Source organism: Tetranychus urticae, chromosome 3 (assembly GCF_039701765.1).
Source record: "Tetranychus urticae isolate SD_2017Ah chromosome 3, NJAU_TeUrti_SD_1.0, whole genome shotgun sequence".
Lineage (NCBI taxonomy): Eukaryota > Metazoa > Arthropoda > Arachnida > Trombidiformes > Tetranychidae > Tetranychus > Tetranychus urticae.
Window position 1 is genome coordinate 14,823,132 of NC_142960.1, and position 23,265 is coordinate 14,846,396.

The following is a 23,265-nucleotide window of genomic DNA, read 5'->3' on the forward strand; positions in this document are numbered from 1 at the left end:
GAAAATAATCTTTAAAAAGAGGAATTCGCTTTTCTTTTGAATCAATGCAATTCGAATGTTCCTGGATGAAGGCGATGAATAAAATGAAAACTATGAAAAACCAGCAGCAAAAAATGTGATTCGTGAAATATTGATAATGATGTAAGAAATGATGAAAAATTTTATCATCAAAATTCGACAAATTCTGATGAAATTCAGTTTAAAATGAAATACCTTGAAATATTTTCCAACGAAATGATTAACGAAATTAATCCATTCATTAATCATCTAATACACAGATTATTCCTTCTAACCATGATTTTTTGCTCTCGAACAATCTAATATCGGTTCAACATTCGCTTCTAACTGAATATTATCCTGACTTTGAATTTCGATAGTTATACGCTTTCGATAGTTGGAGAGATTAAAGAAATGTAACGATAAGGTGAGAATTTCAAAGTTGACCTGAGAACGGATGAATTTTCCTCATTACTACTCATGATTTATGGTTGAAGAACTTTTTTCAAGTTATTGGTAAGAGTTGAACAGTATTATGGTGATCATGAAAAGAGCGTGGAAAACATTTTCAATTCAAAGATGAGCAAGAAATGAATGGAAATGTGAAAAGGCAAAGGAATAACTTGAAGAAAACTATCAAACATCTGAACTTGATGAACCTCCTGTTGAGACACATCAGGGGATGTTAAGAAGATAAAGATATATCTTGTTTCAAGTTATCATGAAGATGATGATGAGAATCACCAAGTATTGAGTAACTAAACTTTTCAATAGTTTCTTGTTTATCAGTTTATTCTGTTTCCATTTTACGTTAACATTAACTTTTCCCTTCCTTTTCTTAACATCTTTTACTCCTGAAAAGATGAAAGATTCTGGCTTCCATCAATTGGCCATGGAAAGTTGAGGCAAAAGTTTCATTGGTTCAACCATCAACTTGTTCAATGTTGCCTTGAACCAGCAATAATTCCTGTGAAAGATTTTCATGAAAAATCGAAAAAATAATGATAAAGATAATTTCGAGAGAAAACAAAATATTTCAATTTCCATTTCATGAAATATTGTTGAATATATTGAATTTCGTTTATGAATCGCCTTATGAATGAAATGATGAAAAGAAATCTTGAGAAATGAGAAAAAAACGAAAAAAAAAGTTTTGTTCAGATTATTATGACATGGAAATAATGTCAATGTAATACTTTTTTCACTCACTTTTTTCATGTTGAAAATTCTGACAAGTTTGTTTTTTTCATGAGATGGCTTTTTGTTTCTGTAACTTTTTTCAATTCACGATAAGGTAAAAATGAGAGAGAAAAAAAGATTGAACAAAAAGTTGTTGTTTAGTTGTTCATTTGGTTTAATATAAAAAGTAAACAAAATAATATTAAAACTGGGAGTTTTTTTCCTCTCACTTTACAGGGAATGAACTTGAATATAAATATAAATTTCAAGTCAATATTGTTGATACAAAACTTTACACCAAATGAAAATCATTGATAAAAGTTGCGAACAAGAAAGTTTATTGATTATATTTTTTCTTCCAGAATTGATAAGTTTACTCAACTTTCAACTTCGCCAACCGATAAGGTTATCATTATTATCATTAATATCATCTAGAAATATTTGAAAATACTTTTCATCTTTTCCCATTTTTGCCTCTTCTTTCCGTTGAATACTTTCAGTCAAAGTCATGCAGTTTGAATGTCGACAGGTTAAAATTATTTCGCCTTTTGCTTTTCTCTATCAATTCCCTGTGAAAAGAAAAGAGAAAAAAGGAAAATTTTAATCTGATTAGAATCTGTTGAGGGAAGAAAAGGCGTTGCAGGAGAAAACTCTTTCAACACAAAATGCTTTTCTCTTGATTTCAGTTTTTGCCCAAATTTAACCTAACAATTGGTTTACCAAGTCTGAATTAAAGTTATTACGGAACAGTTAACCCAAATGGGATTGATGAACCAGTTGGAATCACGATTCTATTGAATCATTTCTTGGTTCCTAATCAGGTTTTTTCTTCTTCTTCTTCTCGCTTTTCCTCCATTTTTACCTCTTTCAGCTTGTCTCTCCTGACTTCATTCTCAGTGACGAAAAGGATAAAATTCAATTTCAATTCAATATTACATTATGACTTTGTATAACTCAATGAGAAAAGGTGAACAAGAAAAGACGAAATTTTCTCAACTTCTTTCTTCTAAAACTGCAAAACATGACAAAATTCAACATTTTTCATCAACTTGGAACACTTTGTTTTCCCTGAAAAAAAACGCAACAAAATTTTACTAATAAACTGATTCAATGAGCTCAACTGTTGCAGAAAATTTTGCTTCCTTAAATTGAGACAAATCTCGATTCTGATTTGCAGCCTTCAAGAGAAATGGAAAAATCATCAAAATGTTTACTGAAATTTCATGAAAATTTTTCTTCGATCATTATTGAACAATCCATTAATCATTGGAATATCAATTTTTCCCTTTCAAAGTTTGATAACTTTATCGATAGTTTAAAACATTTTGATATGGATTAATAAAGAGTAATGATATTTACTGACGATCAATTGAAAAATAAGATTGAATAAGGTTGAAGATTCAGTGAACCATTTAAAGTTGAAAAGTTTAATAAGTTTCAAGCTATTTAATATTTAGAATGGCAAAAAAGGAGAAATGATAATTTTAGAGCTTTTTTTGTTCGCTCTTCAATTGAACAAAAACAAACAAAAGCTATTTAGCTAATAGTAAAGTAAATTGAATAAAATTGTTGAAATTATTTGAGGCAAAAAATGCAAATAAAAGAGTCACAATGAAACGAAATTTTCAACCAAGGTTGAGATTCATTATATTCATTATTCCCATTTTGTTATGAATAATTTTGATTGAGACAAAAATTGTTCTCATAAGTTTATTCTTTACTTTGACAAATGATAAATTGTTGATGAAATAATTTATTGAGATTTGCAATCATTAACTTTGTTTAATCATGATCAGTTGAACAGAAGATAATCAAAAAAACGGAGAAACTCGAGCAAATCTTTTAACCATCAACTATGCTGAACTTTTGCTCTTTTCGTTCACTTGTTTTGTTTCCTTTCTTTTTGTCATTTCATTCATTGACCACTCAGTGGACAGATAATGGTGTAGTCAGACAAAAAAAGAGACTCGAGATGAGCAGGAAGATGAAAGATGATGGGAATAGGATATTGTTGGACCAAAGAGAATGAAAAGAAAGAGAGAGAAAAAAAACATGAACAAATGAATGAAAAGATGATGACCAAGTAACATAACTTATATTTGGCTGAATATTTGTCAACATTTTCTGTTATTCTTCATCTACAACTGTTCCAATGTTCTTGATCATTGATCTTGTGATTAATCTTCAGTAATACAGATTTGACCAGATTCACCAATAAAACATATTAAAACAATGAGTGCAACTCAACATAAATATGCTTTTATGGAGTGGAAAGATGACAAAAAGAGAAACGAAATTTTCCACTCAAAACTCAGAAACTGATTAAGAAAATTTCGATTCATTTGCATCAGAGCTTCGATCATTGTTTTTGATTTGGTGATCGATGTTGCCTCGAACTGACTTTTTCAGAACTGATTTTAGGTTGAACTCGACAATTTGGGTTCGGATTGAATGGGAAAAGAGTCGAGACAATTAAGGTTCAAAGTTAATCTTTTTCTCAGTGAAAGATGACTTCAATTTAAAAGCTTGAACAACTTGAGCAAGAGAGTTGTGATTAATTTTCAATCGATTTCAAGATTTCTGTAAAATAACTATTCAAAGTCGAGTTTCAACAATGTTCGTTACCTGTTTATCTTGTAAAATAATAGTTTATTAAATGTCACCAGAGTTGATTGTTTTGCACTTATTTTCTGTATCATATTAAAGCTCAATGTATTATATAAAAATATTGGAAAACAAAAGTCAATATTGTTATAGCATTTGGACCTTTTGTTGTTTCACTTTCTCTACTTTACCCAAAGTCGACTGTTTTTACTGTAAATGATTAATGTTGCGATGAAAATGGAATCGACTGTCAACTAGAACAAACTCGGAAACTGATTCAAGAGCGAAACAGAAAACTCTTTTTTTTACTGAGATTAATGTATTTCTCTTCTCAATGAAATAGATTGAACATTTTCATGATAATGTTTTTCATTTGATTTTTTCTTCTCTCGGTCTTTTTGACTGAATATTCATGGAAACAAGACAAGGAGAAGGAGAAAAAAAGTAATACTTGAAATGAGATTGATTCTAATTCTGTATGTAATAATGTGAGAAAACAAGTCAACAAACGCAAAATGTAAACATTTATTTTCATGTTTTTTTCCCTTTTTTTCTGTACATCAAAACATCGAAAAATGTTGACAGAAATATTCACTTGGTAAACAATGAAATATTGTTGCATTCATTTCAGATGAACCCGATGCTCCAAATGGACTGAAAACAAGCAAAGTAAACAGTCGAAGCTTCCAAATCCAATGGAATGAACCTTTCAATGGAAACAATCAGATTAAAAAGTACATCATCAATTATAAACCCGAAAATGGTAATTATAGTTTCCACACATTTTCCCCTGCCTGTCATGAACAACTTTTTGTCCAATTTTCAATTTCACTCTAAATTAAATGTTATATGAAACAGTAAAGTTAACAGCAAATTTTATCAAGTTGATGGAGTCAAAAAGGAGGTTGAAAAAAGTCGAACCTTTTTTTCATGAAAAAAAAGTTACATCTCTATTCATTGGATACAATGAACATTGAATTAAATATAATAAAAATAATCCTTCAAGTGTTTTCCTTATTGACTTATTGATCTTGTGTTTTGTCCAAATTTTGTTTCTTTTTTTGAGTTTCAGATTAAGTTGAACTTTTCATTCTAAACGGTTCAACCTTTGTTGCTCTTTTCTGGTTCCTTTTCAATCTAAAAAGGAGTGAAATTTTACCTTTAATTTTTTTATCCTGTTTACTTAATGTAAACGTTTCAATGAAACATTCAATGAATTGTTTACTTTCCAGTATTAAAAAAGTTTTCATTGATCTGTTTGATTAAAACTTTACCATTGTTATTATTTTTGTACCTTCACTTTTCATCAAATTTCATCTTAATCTTTGAATCCTCTTCAATTGTTGCTCATAATAATTTATCTTTTGCTCTCTTTTGCTCTTTTTAAAAGGTATTTGGGAAACCAATGGAAAGGAGATTATCATAGAGCCAACTCGAAGTGAGGCAATGATTCGTGGTTTATCACCTAAAACAAGTTATCATATAAGAGTGAGAGCCGAAAATGATTATGGTAAAAGTGGTTGGAGTGAAATTGTTCCGGTTACAACTGATGAAGAAGGTAAGTTGGTAATTTATTAAAGACCATCATAATGATGATGATGATGAGGTTGACAATGATAATGATTTTTCTGCAAATCTTATATTCGGTAATGACCATGACAAAGAGCCTAAGCCTAAGGGAAGAGCTCAATGCATCTGGGTTAATGGTTGATCGTCTGTTTGCCTGGTTACCATCATTCAACTTCATCTCATTTTTCAATTTTACAATAACTTGCATCAATGAATATTTGCATCTGTATTAGGAAGGAAAAGCAATCTTCTTATATATTAATACTGTTTTGGTATTTTTCTGTCAAAATTTCTCCACACTCAAGCGGTCTATGAATTTTCTGTTAATAGCAAATGAAAGGTTTTGGCCTGAATGTCGCCCAAAAATATCAAATTTTTAGAATCCGACCCTGAACTCAGGAAAAGCAGATGGAAAAGAGACTAAGATAGACTGTAAAAAGGAAGAAAAGTCTAAAGAAAGACAAAATGACACTTAACGTTGTGGTACATGAAGAACGATGCACATTAATTTGCAAGCCTAAATTTTTTTGAATGTCTATTCATATCCATTCAATTTGGATTAATTTGGTATTTTAATACTAAATTGAAACAAAAAAGTCTACAACACCGGGGGTTCCCAAGTGGTCTCCCTCCCAAGTACTAACCCGGCCCGAAACTGCTTAACTTCGGAGATCGGACGGGATCCGGTGTTTTCAGTCTGGTATGGTCGTAGACGTTGATTTTGGCTCAAAACTGCAATATAAACATAGTGACTTAATCCAACAGCAAATATCAATATTTTCTTTCTTTAAGCTCAAATTCTGCATTCTAGCGAGAAAAATGTGCATAGAAAACTTTGCAAATGCCTCGAATGCACGAATTTCTAGTTTATTTCATTATCAGTAGAGGATACAGAGACCCGTCAGTAATTTGGACTCGCTTGAAATAGCTTATTTTCACTATTTGTCGAGCAACATAATTCATGATTTTCAATTTTCTTTAATCGAGAAAATTTATTCTAAAATGTTGCTTTAAGCTGATTTCGCCAGTTTTTGCATCAATATTTCACGAATGGAAATTAAGTTAAGTTAATTAATAACTAAAAAAGTCTAACTGAAATTAGGTTAAATCCAAATAAAATTTTGCCCTTTTTCAATAGGGACCATAAAAAAATTTAGTCTAAATTACTGGCAGGTCTCTGTATTTGTTATCAATCAATTTTTACATATTCATATTGAATTTGCCAATTATTTCAGTTTTCGATCAACAGCTAATTTGAATGTCAGAAATCCTTGGGCTTGTTTAGATTTAAATTAAATTGTGATAAATTGTTGTTCGATTTACAACTGGATTTGATTTTTTTTGTAAAATCTCGCAATTCTTAATTGATTGATCTTTTCTTTGAATTTTCTTCATTGAATTTGCTCTTGAAATCTTGTGATTTTTGACTTGCGATTAAAAGTCTAAGTTGAGATTATTTCAAAAATTGATTCAATGATGATGATAAATGATGAGTAAAGATGATTTAAGATGAAAATGATGGAAGTGATGAGGATGAAACAAGTTGAAAATTGTTTGAAGGTGCAAAGAGAAATGAAAAGGTAAAAGTATTGCAATTGATTGTCAAATGAAATTAAAGCTTATCAAAGGTTTCGTTGCTATTTTCAAGGTAAGTATAAGGTTTGGTGGGAAAGTGATGGTTGATTACATGACAGCAATTCAATGTGTCTGTATATTTACACATAAAAAGGCCTTTTTCTTGTACTCTTTGCTCTTGCTATTTTCAATCCCAAGGATTGCTCCATATTTACTCTAAATGTAAGTTGAAAGGTTGCTTCTTATTGGGAATTGTTACTTTGAAAAGCTCTTTGAGTAAAGGTTAGTTTCCTTTGAAATAACATAGTTTCAACTAACCAAATCAAAAGTTCAACCCTCAAGAGGCCTTCATCTTATTTATCGAAATTCATTACTATTGAGTTAAATTTTTTATTTTAATTGTGAAATTTTTGTTCCATCAAATTGAATCAATGGTCAGAAACTAAGAGACAAATTGATAAACTATCGAACAGTAGCTTTTCAATTCATCCAAAGAAAATCAATGTTTACAAGAGTAATTTTCCAATTTCATTATTGCAATTTCAACCTGCCAAACTCAATCGCTACTTTGACCCAAAATAGAAAATACAAAATTCTTTGAAAAATCATGCAATTCGAGTTTATCAGTTTTCCAATCAGCTTGTCAACTCGTTCACATACTGGGTGTTTTTATCCTTGACGCTCGTTTGTTGGCATATTTTGAGGATTTGAAAAGATGTTTAGTTGATGATAAATTGTGCTTTCCGTTTGCTAAATGTTGTTTATTTGATGGCAGCTTTTTTGCTCATCAATTGGATCAATTTACGATTAGATTGAGAGATGAAGTTTGAATTGTTTTGATGCAAGTTGATAGTGATAACTGGAATGATAAAAGTCAAAAGGCACAGGAAAAATGAGCAAGTTTAAGCAAGCAAAGCAAATCCACAGTAAATGGGAAAAGCTTAAGGCAATATTTGGTTGAGTATTAGAGTTAAAATGTGAAATGAATTTGACTTGAATGAAAGGGAAACATTTATCATTTGATTACCAATGAGCTTAAACAGGAGACTTGAAGGTTGGCCACAGGAAGAGATGAGCAAAAAGGATGAATCTTCATCATTCGGATCATCATGTTCATCATTATTATCATCATCATTTTGATCAACAAAAAGGTTCTTGTTTCAATGCTCAATCTTAAGACCATTAGAAGATGATGAAGATGTTGATGAGAAAAGAAGAAGAAGAAGAAAAAGAAAGAAGGTGAAAATGGATGAGAAAGTGAACTAATATTGGTATAAAAATGGCACAAAAACAGACAGAGTCAATGAATTTACTGAATCAACTGTCAATTAAGAGGCTCATTGAATATATATATTCACATAGGAAACGGTTGAAACTGAAAGGCAAGATAAACACAGTAAGATGTGAACTGTTCCCTTGTTCGCAAATTCACCCATTCCAATATTTAATTCAAACTCAGCTTATTTCCTATCCTCAGTTAACGTAAAAGACAAAATTATTTCCAGTACTCAAATTTAGTACTAAATTTTAGTACTTGAAGTTAGTACTAAGAATTAGTACTAACTTTTAGCCCTTAAAGTGAGCACTTAGAATTAGTGCTTAAATCTATTTGAAACAATCCTTTTTAATCTTTTGACCCTTCTGCTGACACCTGGTCAGTCTATCCAAACTATTTCCTCTATTTCCTCTCCAACCCAATAAAAGACAAAGATAATCCTTAAACAAGGGGAGAATGTGTTTTGACTTAAACCCTGACACTTAGCTTCAAACATTTTTCTGTAGACCTTTTTTCTGTTTAAAATAAAGTTTTTTCACTTTTCAATTGAGAAGTCTACAATTTTGGCGTGAACGACAGGATCGCTAAGATGTCAACTAAGTTTCAATTCTATTTTCAACGTGCTGAAAATCAGCAAGTGCATCTTGTGAAATATAAAGTTCATTCAGAAAACGAATGGGTCATGGTTGATCCGCAACATCGACTCATTTCTTCTCATCAAGTGATAGTTGCAAAGCCCTCCGTAGCGTCCGCTCTTGAAAACTTCACTAGACATCGAACTCTGACCGTCCAACTCACTCAGGACGAATCAACACCTTATGTTAATTGTGAATTTGGTAGTGTGCTTAGTGATGAAGGTGATGTCCAGCAAATGTCTGACAACTCCGAGAGCATTCCGACTTCTGCATCGACAAGTTCCAATCAAGACTCAGTTGTGTTACAAGCAGTGAGAGAGATGATGAGGGCTCAACAAGAAATGTTTTTCAACACTTTTCAATGTTTCCAAGATTCAATTCGACCTTTGGTCAATCAAAAAGTGCAACGCATGGAAATCTCTAAGTTCGATGGCAAGACAGAAGATGCAAAGACTTGGCTATCAACATATGAAAAGATGTGTGAGCACAATAACTGGGTTCTAGATAAAGCCAAGATAAATGGTCTTAAATCCAACTTCGAAGGAAATGCATTAAAATGGTTTAATAGCATGATCCGTGATAACGTTCCTGAGGACTGGGAACAATGGAAATCTTCTTTTTTACGGTCATTTGGTCAAAACCGAGTCAGCTCAGCCAGTCTTGCTCTTAAATGGGAGTACCGTAGTGGCGATATTTTTGATTATTACTACGACAAGCAAAGGTTAATTCAACTAGCTTTCCCTGATTTGGATGAGTACAACTTTGTAACTATGGTACTATTGGGGCTGCCTGATGATATTCAGAATCAACTTTCCAATCGTCAACTTCGAACCAAACAGGAATTAAGAGAAGCTCTGGAGATGATTAAACCTGCAAAAAGTGGTAAGCTGAATCATTCTAATGGCAAGAATCAATTTAGACCAAACCCTAAGACTAACACTAACTATAATACTAAACCAAAACAACAATCAGATAGTTTTGTCGCTCTAACCGAGAACCAAACTAAAAACCCAACTGATACCCTTGATGTAATCGAAAATTCATTAGACATGACTGAAATAAGTACTAAAAATGAGTGCTTAGAAAAAGAGCTAAAAATTAGTACTAAAAATGAGTGCTTAGAAAAAGAGCTAAAAATTAGTACTAAAAATGAGTGCTTAGAAAAAGAGCTAATAATTAGTACTAAAAATGAGTGCTTAGGAAAAGTACTGAAATTTAGTACTGAAAATAAATCAAATTGTTCTGAATCTTCAGATGCTTTCAATTGCTCAAGTTTAGAACCTAAAACTGAAATAGTTGTTAATGGTATACCTTTACAATGTGTACTTGATTCTGGTTCTGACAGAAGCTTCATTAGATCAAAGATTGCCTATGAAAATAATTGGAATCTTTTTGATGAATTTGCAACCATAAGACAAATAAATGGTGACTCTTTCAATTCAAATAAAGTTTGTAAAACGGACATTCAATTCAAAGGTAGATTTGCTAATGTAACCTTTTCACTTCTGGATACCCTACCATTTCCAATAATTCTAGGATATTCGGATCTCAAACGTCTAGGGATAGAACTTTGCCAAGTTGACAAAGATGCTTTCTTTTCTTGTCCATCTATCAAAGACACAAATGATGTTAAAGTAATGTTTCCAAAACTTTGCTCTCCTTTATTACCAGAATCCAACAATTTTGTTGAATTCAAGTTGAGAGAAAATCATGAAATTGTTAGGCGAAAACCTTATCCAATGTCAGCAAATAAATTAGCATTCGCCCGAGATAAAATAAAAGAACTACTAAGTAAGAAAATTATTACAAATTCTAACTCTAGCTATGCATCACCTGTTACTTTTGCTCCGAAAGAAAATGGTGATCTCCGTTTCTGCATAGATTACCGAGATATAAATAAACAGACAGATTTAGATCCGTTTCCTTTCCCTCTGATTGACGATATCATTTCTCTTTTTGGTGGCTGCTCTTTCTTTTCAAAAATTGACTTAAAAGATGGGTTTTGGCAATTGCCTTTAACTAAAGAGACCAGAAAATTCACTGCATTTGTTACACCTTTTGGGCATTACGAATGGACTCGTCTTCCATTCGGATGGAAAAATAGTCCTTCATTGTTCCAAAGACACATGAATACAATTCTTTCAGATTTAATTGAGACTGGTAAAGTATGTGTGTACATCGATGATATCTGTTTGGGTAGTCGATCCGCAGAGGAATGTCAAAAACTAACATATCAAGTTTTAACTAGATTAGATAAAGCCAATATGGTTATCAATGTTGAAAAATCTGAATTTGTTAAGCCATCAGTAAAATTTCTAGGTCGGATAATCGACGGCAATACCAAAACTACCAAGCAAGAATCTATCGAAAAAGTACGCAATATGCTTCCTCCTCATGACCTTCATTCACTTAGACAGTTTACTGGATTGACAGGTCATTTTAGGGCATTCATCGAAAATTATGCTTCAATTGTAAGACCTTTAGATAGATTGAAAGGTAAAGATGTTCCATTTGTATGGACTGAAAATTGCCAACAATCATTTGACCGTTTGAAAGAACTCATAACTTCAAACCCTGTTTTAAATTTACCAGATCTGAATTTACCATTTGAATTATGCACAGATGCATGTGGTCTGGGTTCAGGCTCTGTTCTCTACCAAAGAGACATTAAGAGACCAAGAAACCAACAACTTCGTGTTATTGGTTATCAATCTTATACTTTCAACAAACAAGAATTAAATTATTCCATTACTGAAAAGGAAGCATTAGCAGTCATCAAGGCCATAAAGTACTTTAAATCTTATCTTGAAGGGCGCTCTTTCATTGTTCACACCGATCATTCTGCATTAGCTTATTTAATGGAGCTTAAAGAACCTAAAGGTAGATTAGCTCGCTGGCAGCTTTTTCTTATGTCTTATGATATAAAGATTAATCACAGACCTGGAAGAATGCACTCAGATGCTGATGCATTATCTAGACTTTGTTTAGAACCAACAGCTTACGCTTTACTCTCATCAAGCTTATCTTCATTCAAAACTAGTACTAAAAGCGAGAACTCAGATTCAGCACTGAAAATTAGTACTAAAAATGAGCACTCAGAAGGAGTACTCAAAACTAGTACTAAAAATGAAAACTCAGATTCAGCACTAAAAATTAGTACTAAAAATAAGTACTCAGAAAAAGAACTCAAAACTAGTACTAAAAATAATCGCATGAGTAGTAATAAGCCTAAGCCTATTGAAAAGGCTCAAATGAACCAAATTCTTAAAGCATATCATGATGACCGTGACTCAGGAGGTCATAGTGGTTATTGGAGAACTTATTTTAAAATTAAAATGCGTTTTCAATGGCCAGGAATGAAACGTGATATTTTTGATTACATCAAGTCGTGTCACCTTTGCCAAATTAACAAATCCAAACCAAAATTTGACCCACCTTTTCTTCCAAATCATTCAAAGATACCATTCCACACAGTACACATAGATTTCGGTGAACTAGAAAAGAAATCCGATGTTAATAAGAAAACTAAATCTTTCTTGCTATTGGTTGATGAAGCTACCCGCATTATGCATGGTAAAGCCATGAAAGAGTCAACATCTGCAGTAATTAACTTTCTAAACTCTTTTAACAGAATTGACGAAATAAAAGTCATAATTTCAGATAATGGTACTGCTTTTACCTCAAGAGAAATGAAAGCTTGGGCTGCACTCAGAGGAATCACTCTGCGAAATACTTCACCATATCATCCAGCTGCTAATGGGCTAGTTGAACGGAAAATGAGAGATGTGAAATCCTTCATTGGCATATACAAAGGCTCAGGTGGTGACTGGAAAGACTTATTAGCTTCAGCCATACGCTACTCAAATCGTAGTTATCACTCTGTTATCGGGTGTACCCCGTGGTTCAAACTTTATGGACAAACTCCTTTGTTACCCGCCGATGAAAACTTTGGCCTCACATTACAAGATTTAACTGAAGAAAGTCCAAAAGACGATAATCAAGTAGCCAAGACCCGACAATCAAACGACAAAAGAAAATCTGGGAATTTTACCATCAATAAAGGCGACAAAATATTAGTTAAATTGGGCTATCATGGTAAAAAGAGAGTGCAAAAAGGACCTTTTGAAGTAGCTTCAGTCAAGTATTTTGATGGTAAACCAAAGACCATCATTTATCTGGACGAAAATGGAGATGAACATGTATCTCACATATCCAATATTTCACTTTATCACGAACGGAGTCGAGATTTTCCTAAGTAGGGGGAGATGAACTGTTCCCTTGTTCGCAAATTCACCCATTCCAATATTTAATTCAAACTCAGCTTATTTCCTATCCTCAGTTAACGTAAAAGACAAAATTATTTCCAGTACTCAAATTTAGTACTAAATTTTAGTACTTGAAGTTAGTACTAAGAATTAGTACTAACTTTTAGCCCTTAAAGTGAGCACTTAGAATTAGTGCTTAAATCTATTTGAAACAATCCTTTTTAATCTTTTGACCCTTCTGCTGACACCTGGTCAGTCTATCCAAACTATTTCCTCTATTTCCTCTCCAACCCAATAAAAGACAAAGATAATCCTTAAACAAGGGGAGAATGTGTTTTGACTTAAACCCTGACACTTAGCTTCAAACATTTTTCTGTAGACCTTTTTTCTGTTTAAAATAAAGTTTTTTCACTTTTCAATTGAGAAGTCTACAAGATGAATCCTTTTGGCAGCTTCATTTATCCTCATCATCTTCTTGTTTACCTTTAGTAAACATTAACCATTCATTTAGACAATAAAACAGCTTTTCCTTGGCTAACTCTTAACCTTTAACTTTCTCCTCATTCCTTCCTTACCTAATCAGTTCCAGATAATCCTCCAAGTCACCTTCAAGTATCAGCCACAGGATCAACAAGCATTCGTGTCTCATGGCAGGTAAGATGATTATCATTATCATATCAACACTTGACAATCAACTTGTGAACAAACGAATAGAAATACAAAAAACATTTTCTTCTTTTGTTCAAACTCTGAAGAGTCAAAACGACTTTTCACTTTTAAAACTGTTTTAACAATCAACTTGTAATCACTTTAGTTGGCATTTTGTTGGTTTTCAATTCAATTTAAAACCTTTTCCACCTCAAAACATGATAATAGATTTGACTTTATCAATCGTTTATGGATTATTCAGCCTTTTCTTTCCAGGGTAAAACTCAGAGGATGAAAAGTCCTTAGGAAATTGTTTTCAAATGATATCATCTTTTCAGTCTTTATTGTTTTCCAGATCAACTTTATCAGCTTTTTTTACATGTTTACTTGAGCTTATTCATTTTCATCACATTTATCTTGTTTATTGTTCAACTTTTTTTCATTCCAATATAAAAATGAAAAGATAAATAATCATATTAATAATGATGGTTAGCAAAAAAATATGGAATATGGAAAAATATCATTTTCGGTGAATTGATAACTTTCATTTTCTCACCAACATCACAAGTAATCAGTTTTACAGTTCTCATGAGCTTCAAGAATATCAGTAAATAATCTTTTTTTTGAATTTAGTTTATTGATCAATGATCAATATTGAGGAAAGATTTTCTTTTTTCCACCTGAAAAGTTCAATATTAATTGAATGAGAAACATCAGAGAAAAAAATAGAGTTTAATCCAAAAAAGTGAAACAAAAGTTGATAAGATTAACAAACAAAAAGGTTAAAAGTTGTTCATTTCAATGACAGTTGAATGTTGGTTCAACTTTTTTCAAAAATAATTATCTTTTCCATCATTTGTGTCAACTTTAAGAATGTTCATTAAGAAATGAAATTAACGTCACTTGTAATGAACGTTTCAAGACTTAGATTTTCAGCTTTCAAATGATCAGTTTAATGCGTAAAATGAGATTAACTTTTAATGCACGGAATTGCATTCTGATTATGTTTATGCGATTATTTAAAGTGACAACAATTTAAACTTTTTTCTGTTTATTCATTGCTCAGGCTCCTGTATCCAAACATCGGAGTAACACTGTTACTGGTTATTATATTGGTTACAAGAAGGTTGACGATAAACGAAGTGGTTCGTTTATATTTAAAACGGTCAAGGCTGATCCAAGTAAGCAACATTTTACCGAAGAGTTGAGTGGACTTGAAAAGCTGACCAAATACACGATTGTGGTTCAAGCTTACAACAATAAAGGTGCTGGACCTTTGTCGGAAGAGTTGTATGTAAGTACAACCGAGTACGATAAGCCGAGTTCACCCAACTTGAAAATACTATCAATTGGATCACACAACATTGAGCTTGCTTGGGATCCACCGAGTGATGACAATCCAATATTTGGCTATTTCGTTCGCTACAAGAAGCAAGATGAACACACTTGGCATGAAAATCAAGTTGCTGGTGAGGTTACATCTAATACTCTCATTGGCCTTGATTGTGGTTCACCTTATCATCTCTCCTTGTTGGCCTACAATTCAATGGGACGAGGGAAAAGCTCAGACATTGTGTCTGTCAAGACTCAAGGGTCCATTCCTAGAGCACCTGAAAAAGAGTCTCTTTTAACGTCCAACTCTAGTTTTCTGATTGTCCACCTCTCTGCCTGGATGGACTCGGATTGTTTGATAGACTATTTTTCAGTTCAATATAAGAAGGATAAAAGTGAATTATGGACCAAGTTGGAAGAAGGTTCACTCATGTCGGATAAAAATTTGTACATTAAAGGATTGGAACCAGCCTGTTGGTACAATATTTGGATATCGGCTCGCAATGGTGCCGGAACCACTGAAGCCGAATACAAAATTGCAACTCTAACGGAAAATGGAGGTAAGAATTTACAGGGAGTTGAAAAATTCCCTCCCAGTTTTGATGCTTGTTATCTTGTAAAAGTCAGAATACGATCAGAATAGCATGAAAAACTATTTCAATTTTCCAATCATTTAGAGTTTTCAATGATAAAAAGAGAAACTTGAAATTTTATAAATGAAACGGAAAGTGCCATTCATGGAATGAATAAGAATCTAAAAATCGATAACTCGAAACATTAAATTTTTTGAAAATCGCAAACTTTCAAGTTCGATGCTGACGAATGCAAAATTTTGCCAATTTTGACACATGTAATTAATTAATTTCTCAGGTGTTCTTTTCATGTTAAAAGGCAAATTGCTATCAATCAATGAAACCATTTACAATTTACAATTTTCGATTTTTCGGCGAGTTGAAGACGAATGTAATCGTTTTAAAGTCCAATCAGTCAAAAGTCATTATCAGTTTACTTTGGTAGGAACTCATCAAACAATGAAGTGATATTGTATTCAGTTGGTTGAAATGGAGATGAAATTTAAATAATACATCATCTTTTATACGTTTTTCTTGGTTCAACATTCCTTTTCTTTGTTTCCCTTTTTGCGGCACTTTTCTCATTTCTACTGATGATACTTTCCAACACTAACTTTGTGCACAGTTGAATGACATTTCAATTTGATAATGATGATGATGAGGTGATAAATTATTTGCCAGTTTACTCTTTCTCCTTCTTTCTTTTCTAAGCCTGATTCTCGTTGAGTATGAAAAATTGTTTTCGTTGAACAGTGAAAACCACAATAACTTGGAATAAAAGTCCATTTCAAATGCTATTTACCCTCAACTCTTATTTTCAAAAGCTTATCCACTTATCCAATGTTCACTTTTACCAACATTTTCCTCGTCATTTTCATCCTTTTTTGTTCAAAACTATTTTTAAACTTGAATAAACCATCAAACTTATATTTCTATTCCCATTCAATTCGCTCTTTAAATGACTTTCATTTTTCCTATTAACATTAATTTTCATTTTTGCTCAAACATCCAACTCAACTCATAATCAGCAGATTATTTGCATTATTGCTAACAAAATGATTTCAATGCTGAATCACTAAGGTGATCATGTCGATAACTTAATCTCTTTGACTCAATAAAATCGTCATTAGACGAGTTTGACTTCAAGTAAAAAACCAATAAAAGTTCAGTTTATTAACAAACGAAGCTAAAAAATCGAAAAGTTTGATTTCTTGTGTATTTGTATTAACGATTGAAATATTGTCTCAATGTGAACTTGAATTTGTTCATGAATTGTATTTAGTTGATTAGTTATAGTCAATATTTTTTAAGCTTTTTTGTGATGAAAAAAGAAACCTTTTTGGATAATTTGTGTAATTTTCAAATGGAAAAAATTCAATTCTTTTCTTACTCTTTTTGCTCTTTGATTGCCAGGGAATGAAATGGCTGAACAATTTGGTGAGAATGAAATGTTTTTCTCTGAGATTCTTGATAAGTAGATTGGAATTGACATGAGGAATCTTTTTCATCTTTTGTTTCATCTCTTTTTGTTTCACCTTATTCTTTGTACAGAGAGTTGAGTGTGAAACTATTTCAATGGAAGCAAGAGAAAAAAAAGATATTAAAGTGTCACATGAATTATAGAAATATCAAGAATCATGTTGATTATAAGTTCACAGGAGGTCGAATTATTATAAATTCAGAGGATTTCATTGTCTTACTGAGGCAATGCTATGAAATGAAAAAAGAGTAAAACTTGCGAATTGCAACTTTTCCAAACTTTTTCACTTTATTTTTATAATACATTAACAAGCAGCAGAAAATTTTCATTCTTCAGTTTCATTCTGAAAGTCATTAATGAGGATAACTCGTCTTTTTTTTGTCGACGAAAAAAGCATCTAAAAGAAAAGGGTTAAAATCTCATTTTTTTACTATTCATGCCTCAGCCTGCATTCAAATGGTTAATAACAAATTTTGATAAAATTGGCAAAAGAATAGACAATTTTCAATGAAATGTGGTGAGAAGTGGAAGAAGGAGAAAAAAGGAGAAAAAAGAAAAGTTCTTTTTTGTGCATTTTCCCATGAAATGATAATAGTTGAGCATTCTTTCATTATTTTTATCAAAATTTAAATGATTATAAAAAGATTATCAAAGACAGGAGCTTGTTATATTTGTATGTATAAAATTGTTAACCAAAGAAAGAGACAGAAAAAAATGTCAAACTTTAATCTTGATAACTTTTACTCCCAGTTTAAAAACAGTTCTGACTTTATCTTCATATTCTTTGTTCTTACTCCTTCCCATCATCATCATTTTCTTTATCCCATTAGCTTCTGTATTAAACAAGATGCGTGATTTATGATGAACAGAAAAGTTCAAAACCATTTCAGTTTGCAACAAAAAATAGAGCAAAAATGAAAACAAAATAAAAGCTTTAACTTGGGCTTTCTTATTAAACTATTATCTCGATTGAATTACTATTAAAACAAACTTAAAGTCAGTTTGTTCCACTGAATACAAATAAAGACTGAAACAGTTTATCTTTTATCGTGATAAGGCCAAGCTCGAACTTACCTTATGTCTCAATCAATTATCGATTGAACTTCTTTAATCTTTCGATAAAATTCATAATAAATTTCTTATAACATCAAAAATCTCACAGAAAAATTTGCAATTTCAATCTTTTGAACGATTTTTGACCTCATGAGTTTTAGAAGTAATGCCAGAAAAACTTTTCGCTGCAAAATCTTTCAGCTATTAGGCATGGGAATAAGCTTCGCCTTTCCTTATAACGATCGATTTTCATTGGTTCACTTTCCAGTAGCCTGTGATTTCTTGTTCTGGTAAATGTTTAGGTTGTGGATCTTTCACAATGAAAAATTATGAAGAAAAAAATTAATTTGAGTTTCCATCTGTGAGTACTCTACAAGGAGATGAGTTGTAAAGCAACAACATGATTTGATTCAGTATAAAATTTACTTACATTGTATTTAGATCTTTGAATCTCAGAACAGTTCACTTTGATTAAATTTCAAGCACAATGATGACACAAAGGTAAAAGCACAGATATTAGAGGCTCAGCATTTGAGTTTAATACTCATCAATAAACTGAACAATTTTCTTGAGACAATATCAAATCACACATTAAAATTACTTACTATTGACCAGTACATCAAAACAAAGGAAAAGGAAAAGGCTAAGGGAAAAGTGAGGGAAAGCTAAAGGGGTTAACTGTTAATCACAAACTGGAAAATAAATAAATAGTGAACAGATCCCTTACACATCAAAGAGTCTAATTGATGACTTGAATGCAATACACATTTAATTTTGTAACGAATTTCCAAATTTCCAGAAAAAGGTGAAAAATAATTATAATTTCTTCGAATAGATTATACCTAATATTGAGACATTGAAACATAACATTGAAAATGAACTTACGAGATATTTTCAAAATGAAAAATGCTATTCAATTCCAATTAAAGAGATTCTATTTGAAATAATGCAAATTCAGTATCTTTTATGTCAAAAATTTTCTGTTTCAAAAGATTCTCATTAGCGTTTAGTTTCGTTGGACTGTAACTCGGAGTAAAATCTACAGTTGATCAACCAATTGAAAGTTTTGACGACAAACAGATTCACAAATGATCAGACAATTGAACATAATTGTTATTTTATTGTTGAAAAATCAGGAAGAAACAATTATTAGCACAATAAATACAAAATTGCATATAAAAATGTATTAACAAAAGATGGAAACAAAAAGCTCAAAAATAGCACAATAAAGGAAATTTAATATACAAAGTTTGAATAAAGCGAATAGACGAGAGAAAGGTTTACTATTATATTAACCATGAATGGCAATTTAATTCATTTAACTTGTTCAAATAAAACATAAATAATATGTAATGTTTTAAATGAACATGATAACTATCGGGTTGAACATGAATGAGATGGAACAGCAAGAAAGGCAAGCAAAAAAAACCTAACCTAACCTAATTCAGGTTTTATGGTTCATCAAATTTATTCATTTTTCCATTTTTTCTCTTCTTCTTCTTCATTCATTCTCATCTTCAGAGTATCTCCATCAACAAGGAGATTCCTCAAATGCTCAAATAATATCGTTAATAGTGCCTGTTATATCTTCATTTGCCATCCTATTTGCTCTCATCATAACAACTTTTGCACTCGTCTATTGTCACAACAAATCACGATCATCTTCAATTCAATGTAAGTTTTTTTTGATTCCTCAACAATAATCATTTCCATCATTTCCATGACACTCATCATTCCATTGTCTACAAGGCAAATTAATATAAATTAACTCATTAACCAACCATTTTGATTTCATTATAATTCTCATCTCTATCATCCCCATCCATCTATTCATCATTTTTCATCTCTCTTCATCATAATTATATTCTCACTTAGAGAAGAAAAAAATTACTAAAAAAAGAATCAATTCATTTTCATTATTCTCATGTAAATATTATGCTTATTGTCACTTATCCTTTATCATTATCCTTTCATCATCCATATTAAATAATCATCCTCATCAATCTGTCATTATCAAATTATTTTCAATGATTTTTTCACCCTTCAATTTCATTTGAACATTTCTTCATCCTTTCCTCACTTCCCACCATCATTATCATGCAATTTATCGTCAAACATTCCTTCTGTTGACACAATGTTAATTATGATGGAAATGAAAACAATTTTTAAAAGCAAAAAAATTTTGATTCTTCCTTTTGCATTAGATGGAACCTCATCTTGTGGTGAAAGTCAACCTAAAGCTGAATGCCTTGCCTTGGATGACATCTCAATGGGTAAACCTAATTACATGGATAGTTATTCACGATCCGATGGACCTGATCCAGAGGCTATTTACTTGGCCTCACCTTATGCCTCTTCACGCCTTGGGACACCTATGGTTGACTCGAGTGACCAACTGAGAGAATGCAATCGTCCAAGCTTGAATAAACATTTATTACCTCGTAATTCACTTCAGTCAAGCAACACTTATGATGTTCCCCAGCAACGAAACCATCCAGCTAAAAGCACAGTAAGAGGTGCCCTATCATATACCTGTAAACATGAGCGTATCAATTGAATGTGCCAAAATACAATTGAACCTTGTAATCAGTCATAATCAACTTTTCAACTTGATACCAGTTCATTGATATTCAGCATCGCATGGTTACAAGTTTATCGATTGAATATCTTACTATTGAATTCAAGTTGAATCAAAGTTTATAATCACTGATAATAACCAATCATTACCAATGGTGACATTTGAGATGTGCTTTATTGACGATAATCGTCCAATCAAAAATTGCATTTTTCATGAAAAAATAATTGACCTTCAATCAATCAGTTCTCAACTTCCAGATTTTTCAGAGTTTTCCGTTTTGAAATTGATTTTCGAAAAGAATAAAAAAAGAATGAAAAAGTTGCCAAAATGTTGCTTCTCTTTCAATGTGATATTATCAATATTCACTTTTGAAATGTGAAACTTCATCTTGAAACAAAGTCTAAACATTGGTTAGATATTTGATGAGCAGCAAGATCAATCAGAAAAAGATATTGAATGAAATTGAGAACATGGCAAAATCAGGTGAAAGTAGAGTTGAACGTTTTAAACAATTTTTTATACGCTTTGAAAATAACAACTTCAGGGAGTGAAACAGGAAGAAAAGTGATAAAACTAAATTTTCATTCATTATTTATGATTTGAAGAAACAAAAGGCGAAAAATTGAAAATGAAAATTTTGCAAACAATTGATGGTCAACAAGCTTATCCGGTAAGAAGGAAATTCATGACAAAGAACTTCCTTCCGGTAAATGTTTACTCTAACATAACTTTTATGATTATCATTATATTCAGTGATATCATGTATAATATGTATATATAGGTGATGTAATATGACAGGGAGTGAAAATGACATTTCATGTGTTATAACTTTACAATCTAAATAGATAGTATTCAATATCGAATTATAGGTTTTTCAGAATAAGATGGAATGATGAGAAACAGAAGAAATGGTGAAAAAGGGAAAATATGAGAAAAGAAAGAAGATGATGAAGATGCCAGGGAAGAGAGAAGAGGATTATATGAAGAAGATAGTTGGAATCATTAAGGTGAGAGACAAAGAAATGAGAATGAGCACGATAATGATTATGAAGACTAGAGTATGAAATACCTTGTTTGTGATGATGATGATGATGAAGATGGAAAGAAAGCTTGAAATGGATGTGAATAGAATTTTGCTGTTCAAATGGTAAATCCATTTTGAGTCGACACTGTAATCCATATTTTTGTCCCATTTTCTTATCATCATTTTCATCTTCCTTTAGCATCCTCTTTTACCAATAAGGAAGGAAAAGTAGGAAAGGTAAAAATTGTTTCGTCAAAATTTTACTGACTAAAGACAGGGGAAAAGTTTCAAATGAAATGAATCGAATAAATTTTGAAAAGTTTCATTCATTCTTTTTTTTTCATCATTTCATTTTTTAATATTTGCATTTCATGATAAAAAGGAAATGTATTCAAAGTTAAAAGTAGCTTAACCATGAATTTTCAAATTGCTTTTGACTTGATGAGTGTGTTAAAGATGAAAATAATGAAGTTGAAGATTAAAATAGATGAAAATTTTTACCGTGAAAAAGGTCTCACTGTATGTTGAGTTGATAGGGAAAAGTGACTTCTCTAGGTTGTGATATGCTCTTTTTGTGGGTTCAAATATGAAGCTCAAGATTCACTTTAAAATGTTGATCCATTTTCACACCAATCAATGGTAATCCCAGGCAAAGCGATAGTTTAATATCACAAATGTTTCAGCTTTGAACGAACTTCAAACTCGAGCAAAAACTTCGATCGACTCAAAGTTGACCATTCAATGAGTTTCAATAAATATGACAAGTCTCAATAAAGTGAACTGAAAATTGAACCTTGAAACCTTTCTATCAAAAATTACAGAAAAATGTTGAACAAAAACGAGTGGGTAAATGTTTACCGTGAAAAAGGTCTTAGTGTATGTTGAGTTGTTCGGGAAAAGTGACTTCTCTAGGTTGTGATATGCTCCTGCTATGGGTTCAACTACGAAGCTCAAGATTCACTTTAAAAAGTTGATCCATTTTGACTGTTGATCAATCAACTTTTTCAACTTTCTTCGTGTTCGGGTCAATGTTTTATTGTCCACTTTTTTACTCGTCTCTCGATTGAAACAGTTTGCAGCTAAATAATGATGATCATGATTATTATGATTATCCTGATGATAATGGTGAGGGTAAATGTTTTGAAAGTTTAAGGATTCAGTTTAATGGATGGAACCTTTTTTTCAATTTATCAATCAAAGTAAATAACTCTTGGTTATGGTTAGACTTTTTTATCATCCAATATCAATTCATCTCGTTTCCCGTTCATTTGCTCGGTTCAACTTTTGCTCAAATTGTTTCAACTTTGAGCTGTGACCATACCGTGGAAATGATTAAGATGACTTTCCAATTCCCAACTAGATCCTGCCATCTCAATCAGACCTGATTAATAGACTGTTCAGGTTTTGAAAGTAGAGAAACAAAAAGACAAACCATTTCTTCTTCATCTTTTTTCGGACACTTATCATCGTCTTCAATT

At 31.7% G+C, this 23,265-nt stretch overlaps 1 protein-coding gene, 1 long non-coding RNA gene and 1 other non-coding gene across 4 annotated transcripts in view; 1 reads left to right on the plus strand and 2 right to left on the minus strand.

The window, feature by feature from the left end:
* Window positions 1-23,265, plus strand: part of LOC107364094 (cell adhesion molecule Dscam1-like) — a 47,573-nt gene that overhangs the window by 18,907 nt on the left and 5,401 nt on the right. The window contains exons 7-12 of one of the 2 annotated variants that reach the window (XM_015931404.3): window positions 4,412-4,543; window positions 5,171-5,338; window positions 13,684-13,754; window positions 14,815-15,640; window positions 19,707-19,859; window positions 20,390-20,694. In XM_015931404.3, the coding sequence (XP_015786890.2) occupies window positions 4,412-4,543; window positions 5,171-5,338; window positions 13,684-13,754; window positions 14,815-15,640; window positions 19,707-19,859; window positions 20,390-20,694 (1,655 nt within the window). Of the gene's footprint in view, window positions 1-4,411; window positions 4,544-5,170; window positions 5,339-13,683; window positions 13,755-14,814; window positions 15,641-19,706; window positions 19,860-20,389; window positions 20,702-23,265 lie in introns of both variants that reach the window. The other variant, XM_015931405.3, reaches the window with a different exon arrangement.
* LOC107364100 (uncharacterized) lies at window positions 1,328-18,811 on the minus strand. The gene is made up of 3 exons (XR_001569062.3): window positions 18,616-18,811; window positions 18,207-18,496; window positions 1,328-1,745 (listed from the first exon to the last, which is right to left on the minus strand). It is a non-coding gene; the product is annotated as an uncharacterized LOC107364100 (long non-coding RNA).
* LOC112539075 (5S ribosomal RNA) lies at window positions 5,945-6,063 on the minus strand. Its single transcript, XR_003082658.1, has one exon. It is a non-coding gene; the product is annotated as a 5S ribosomal RNA (ribosomal RNA).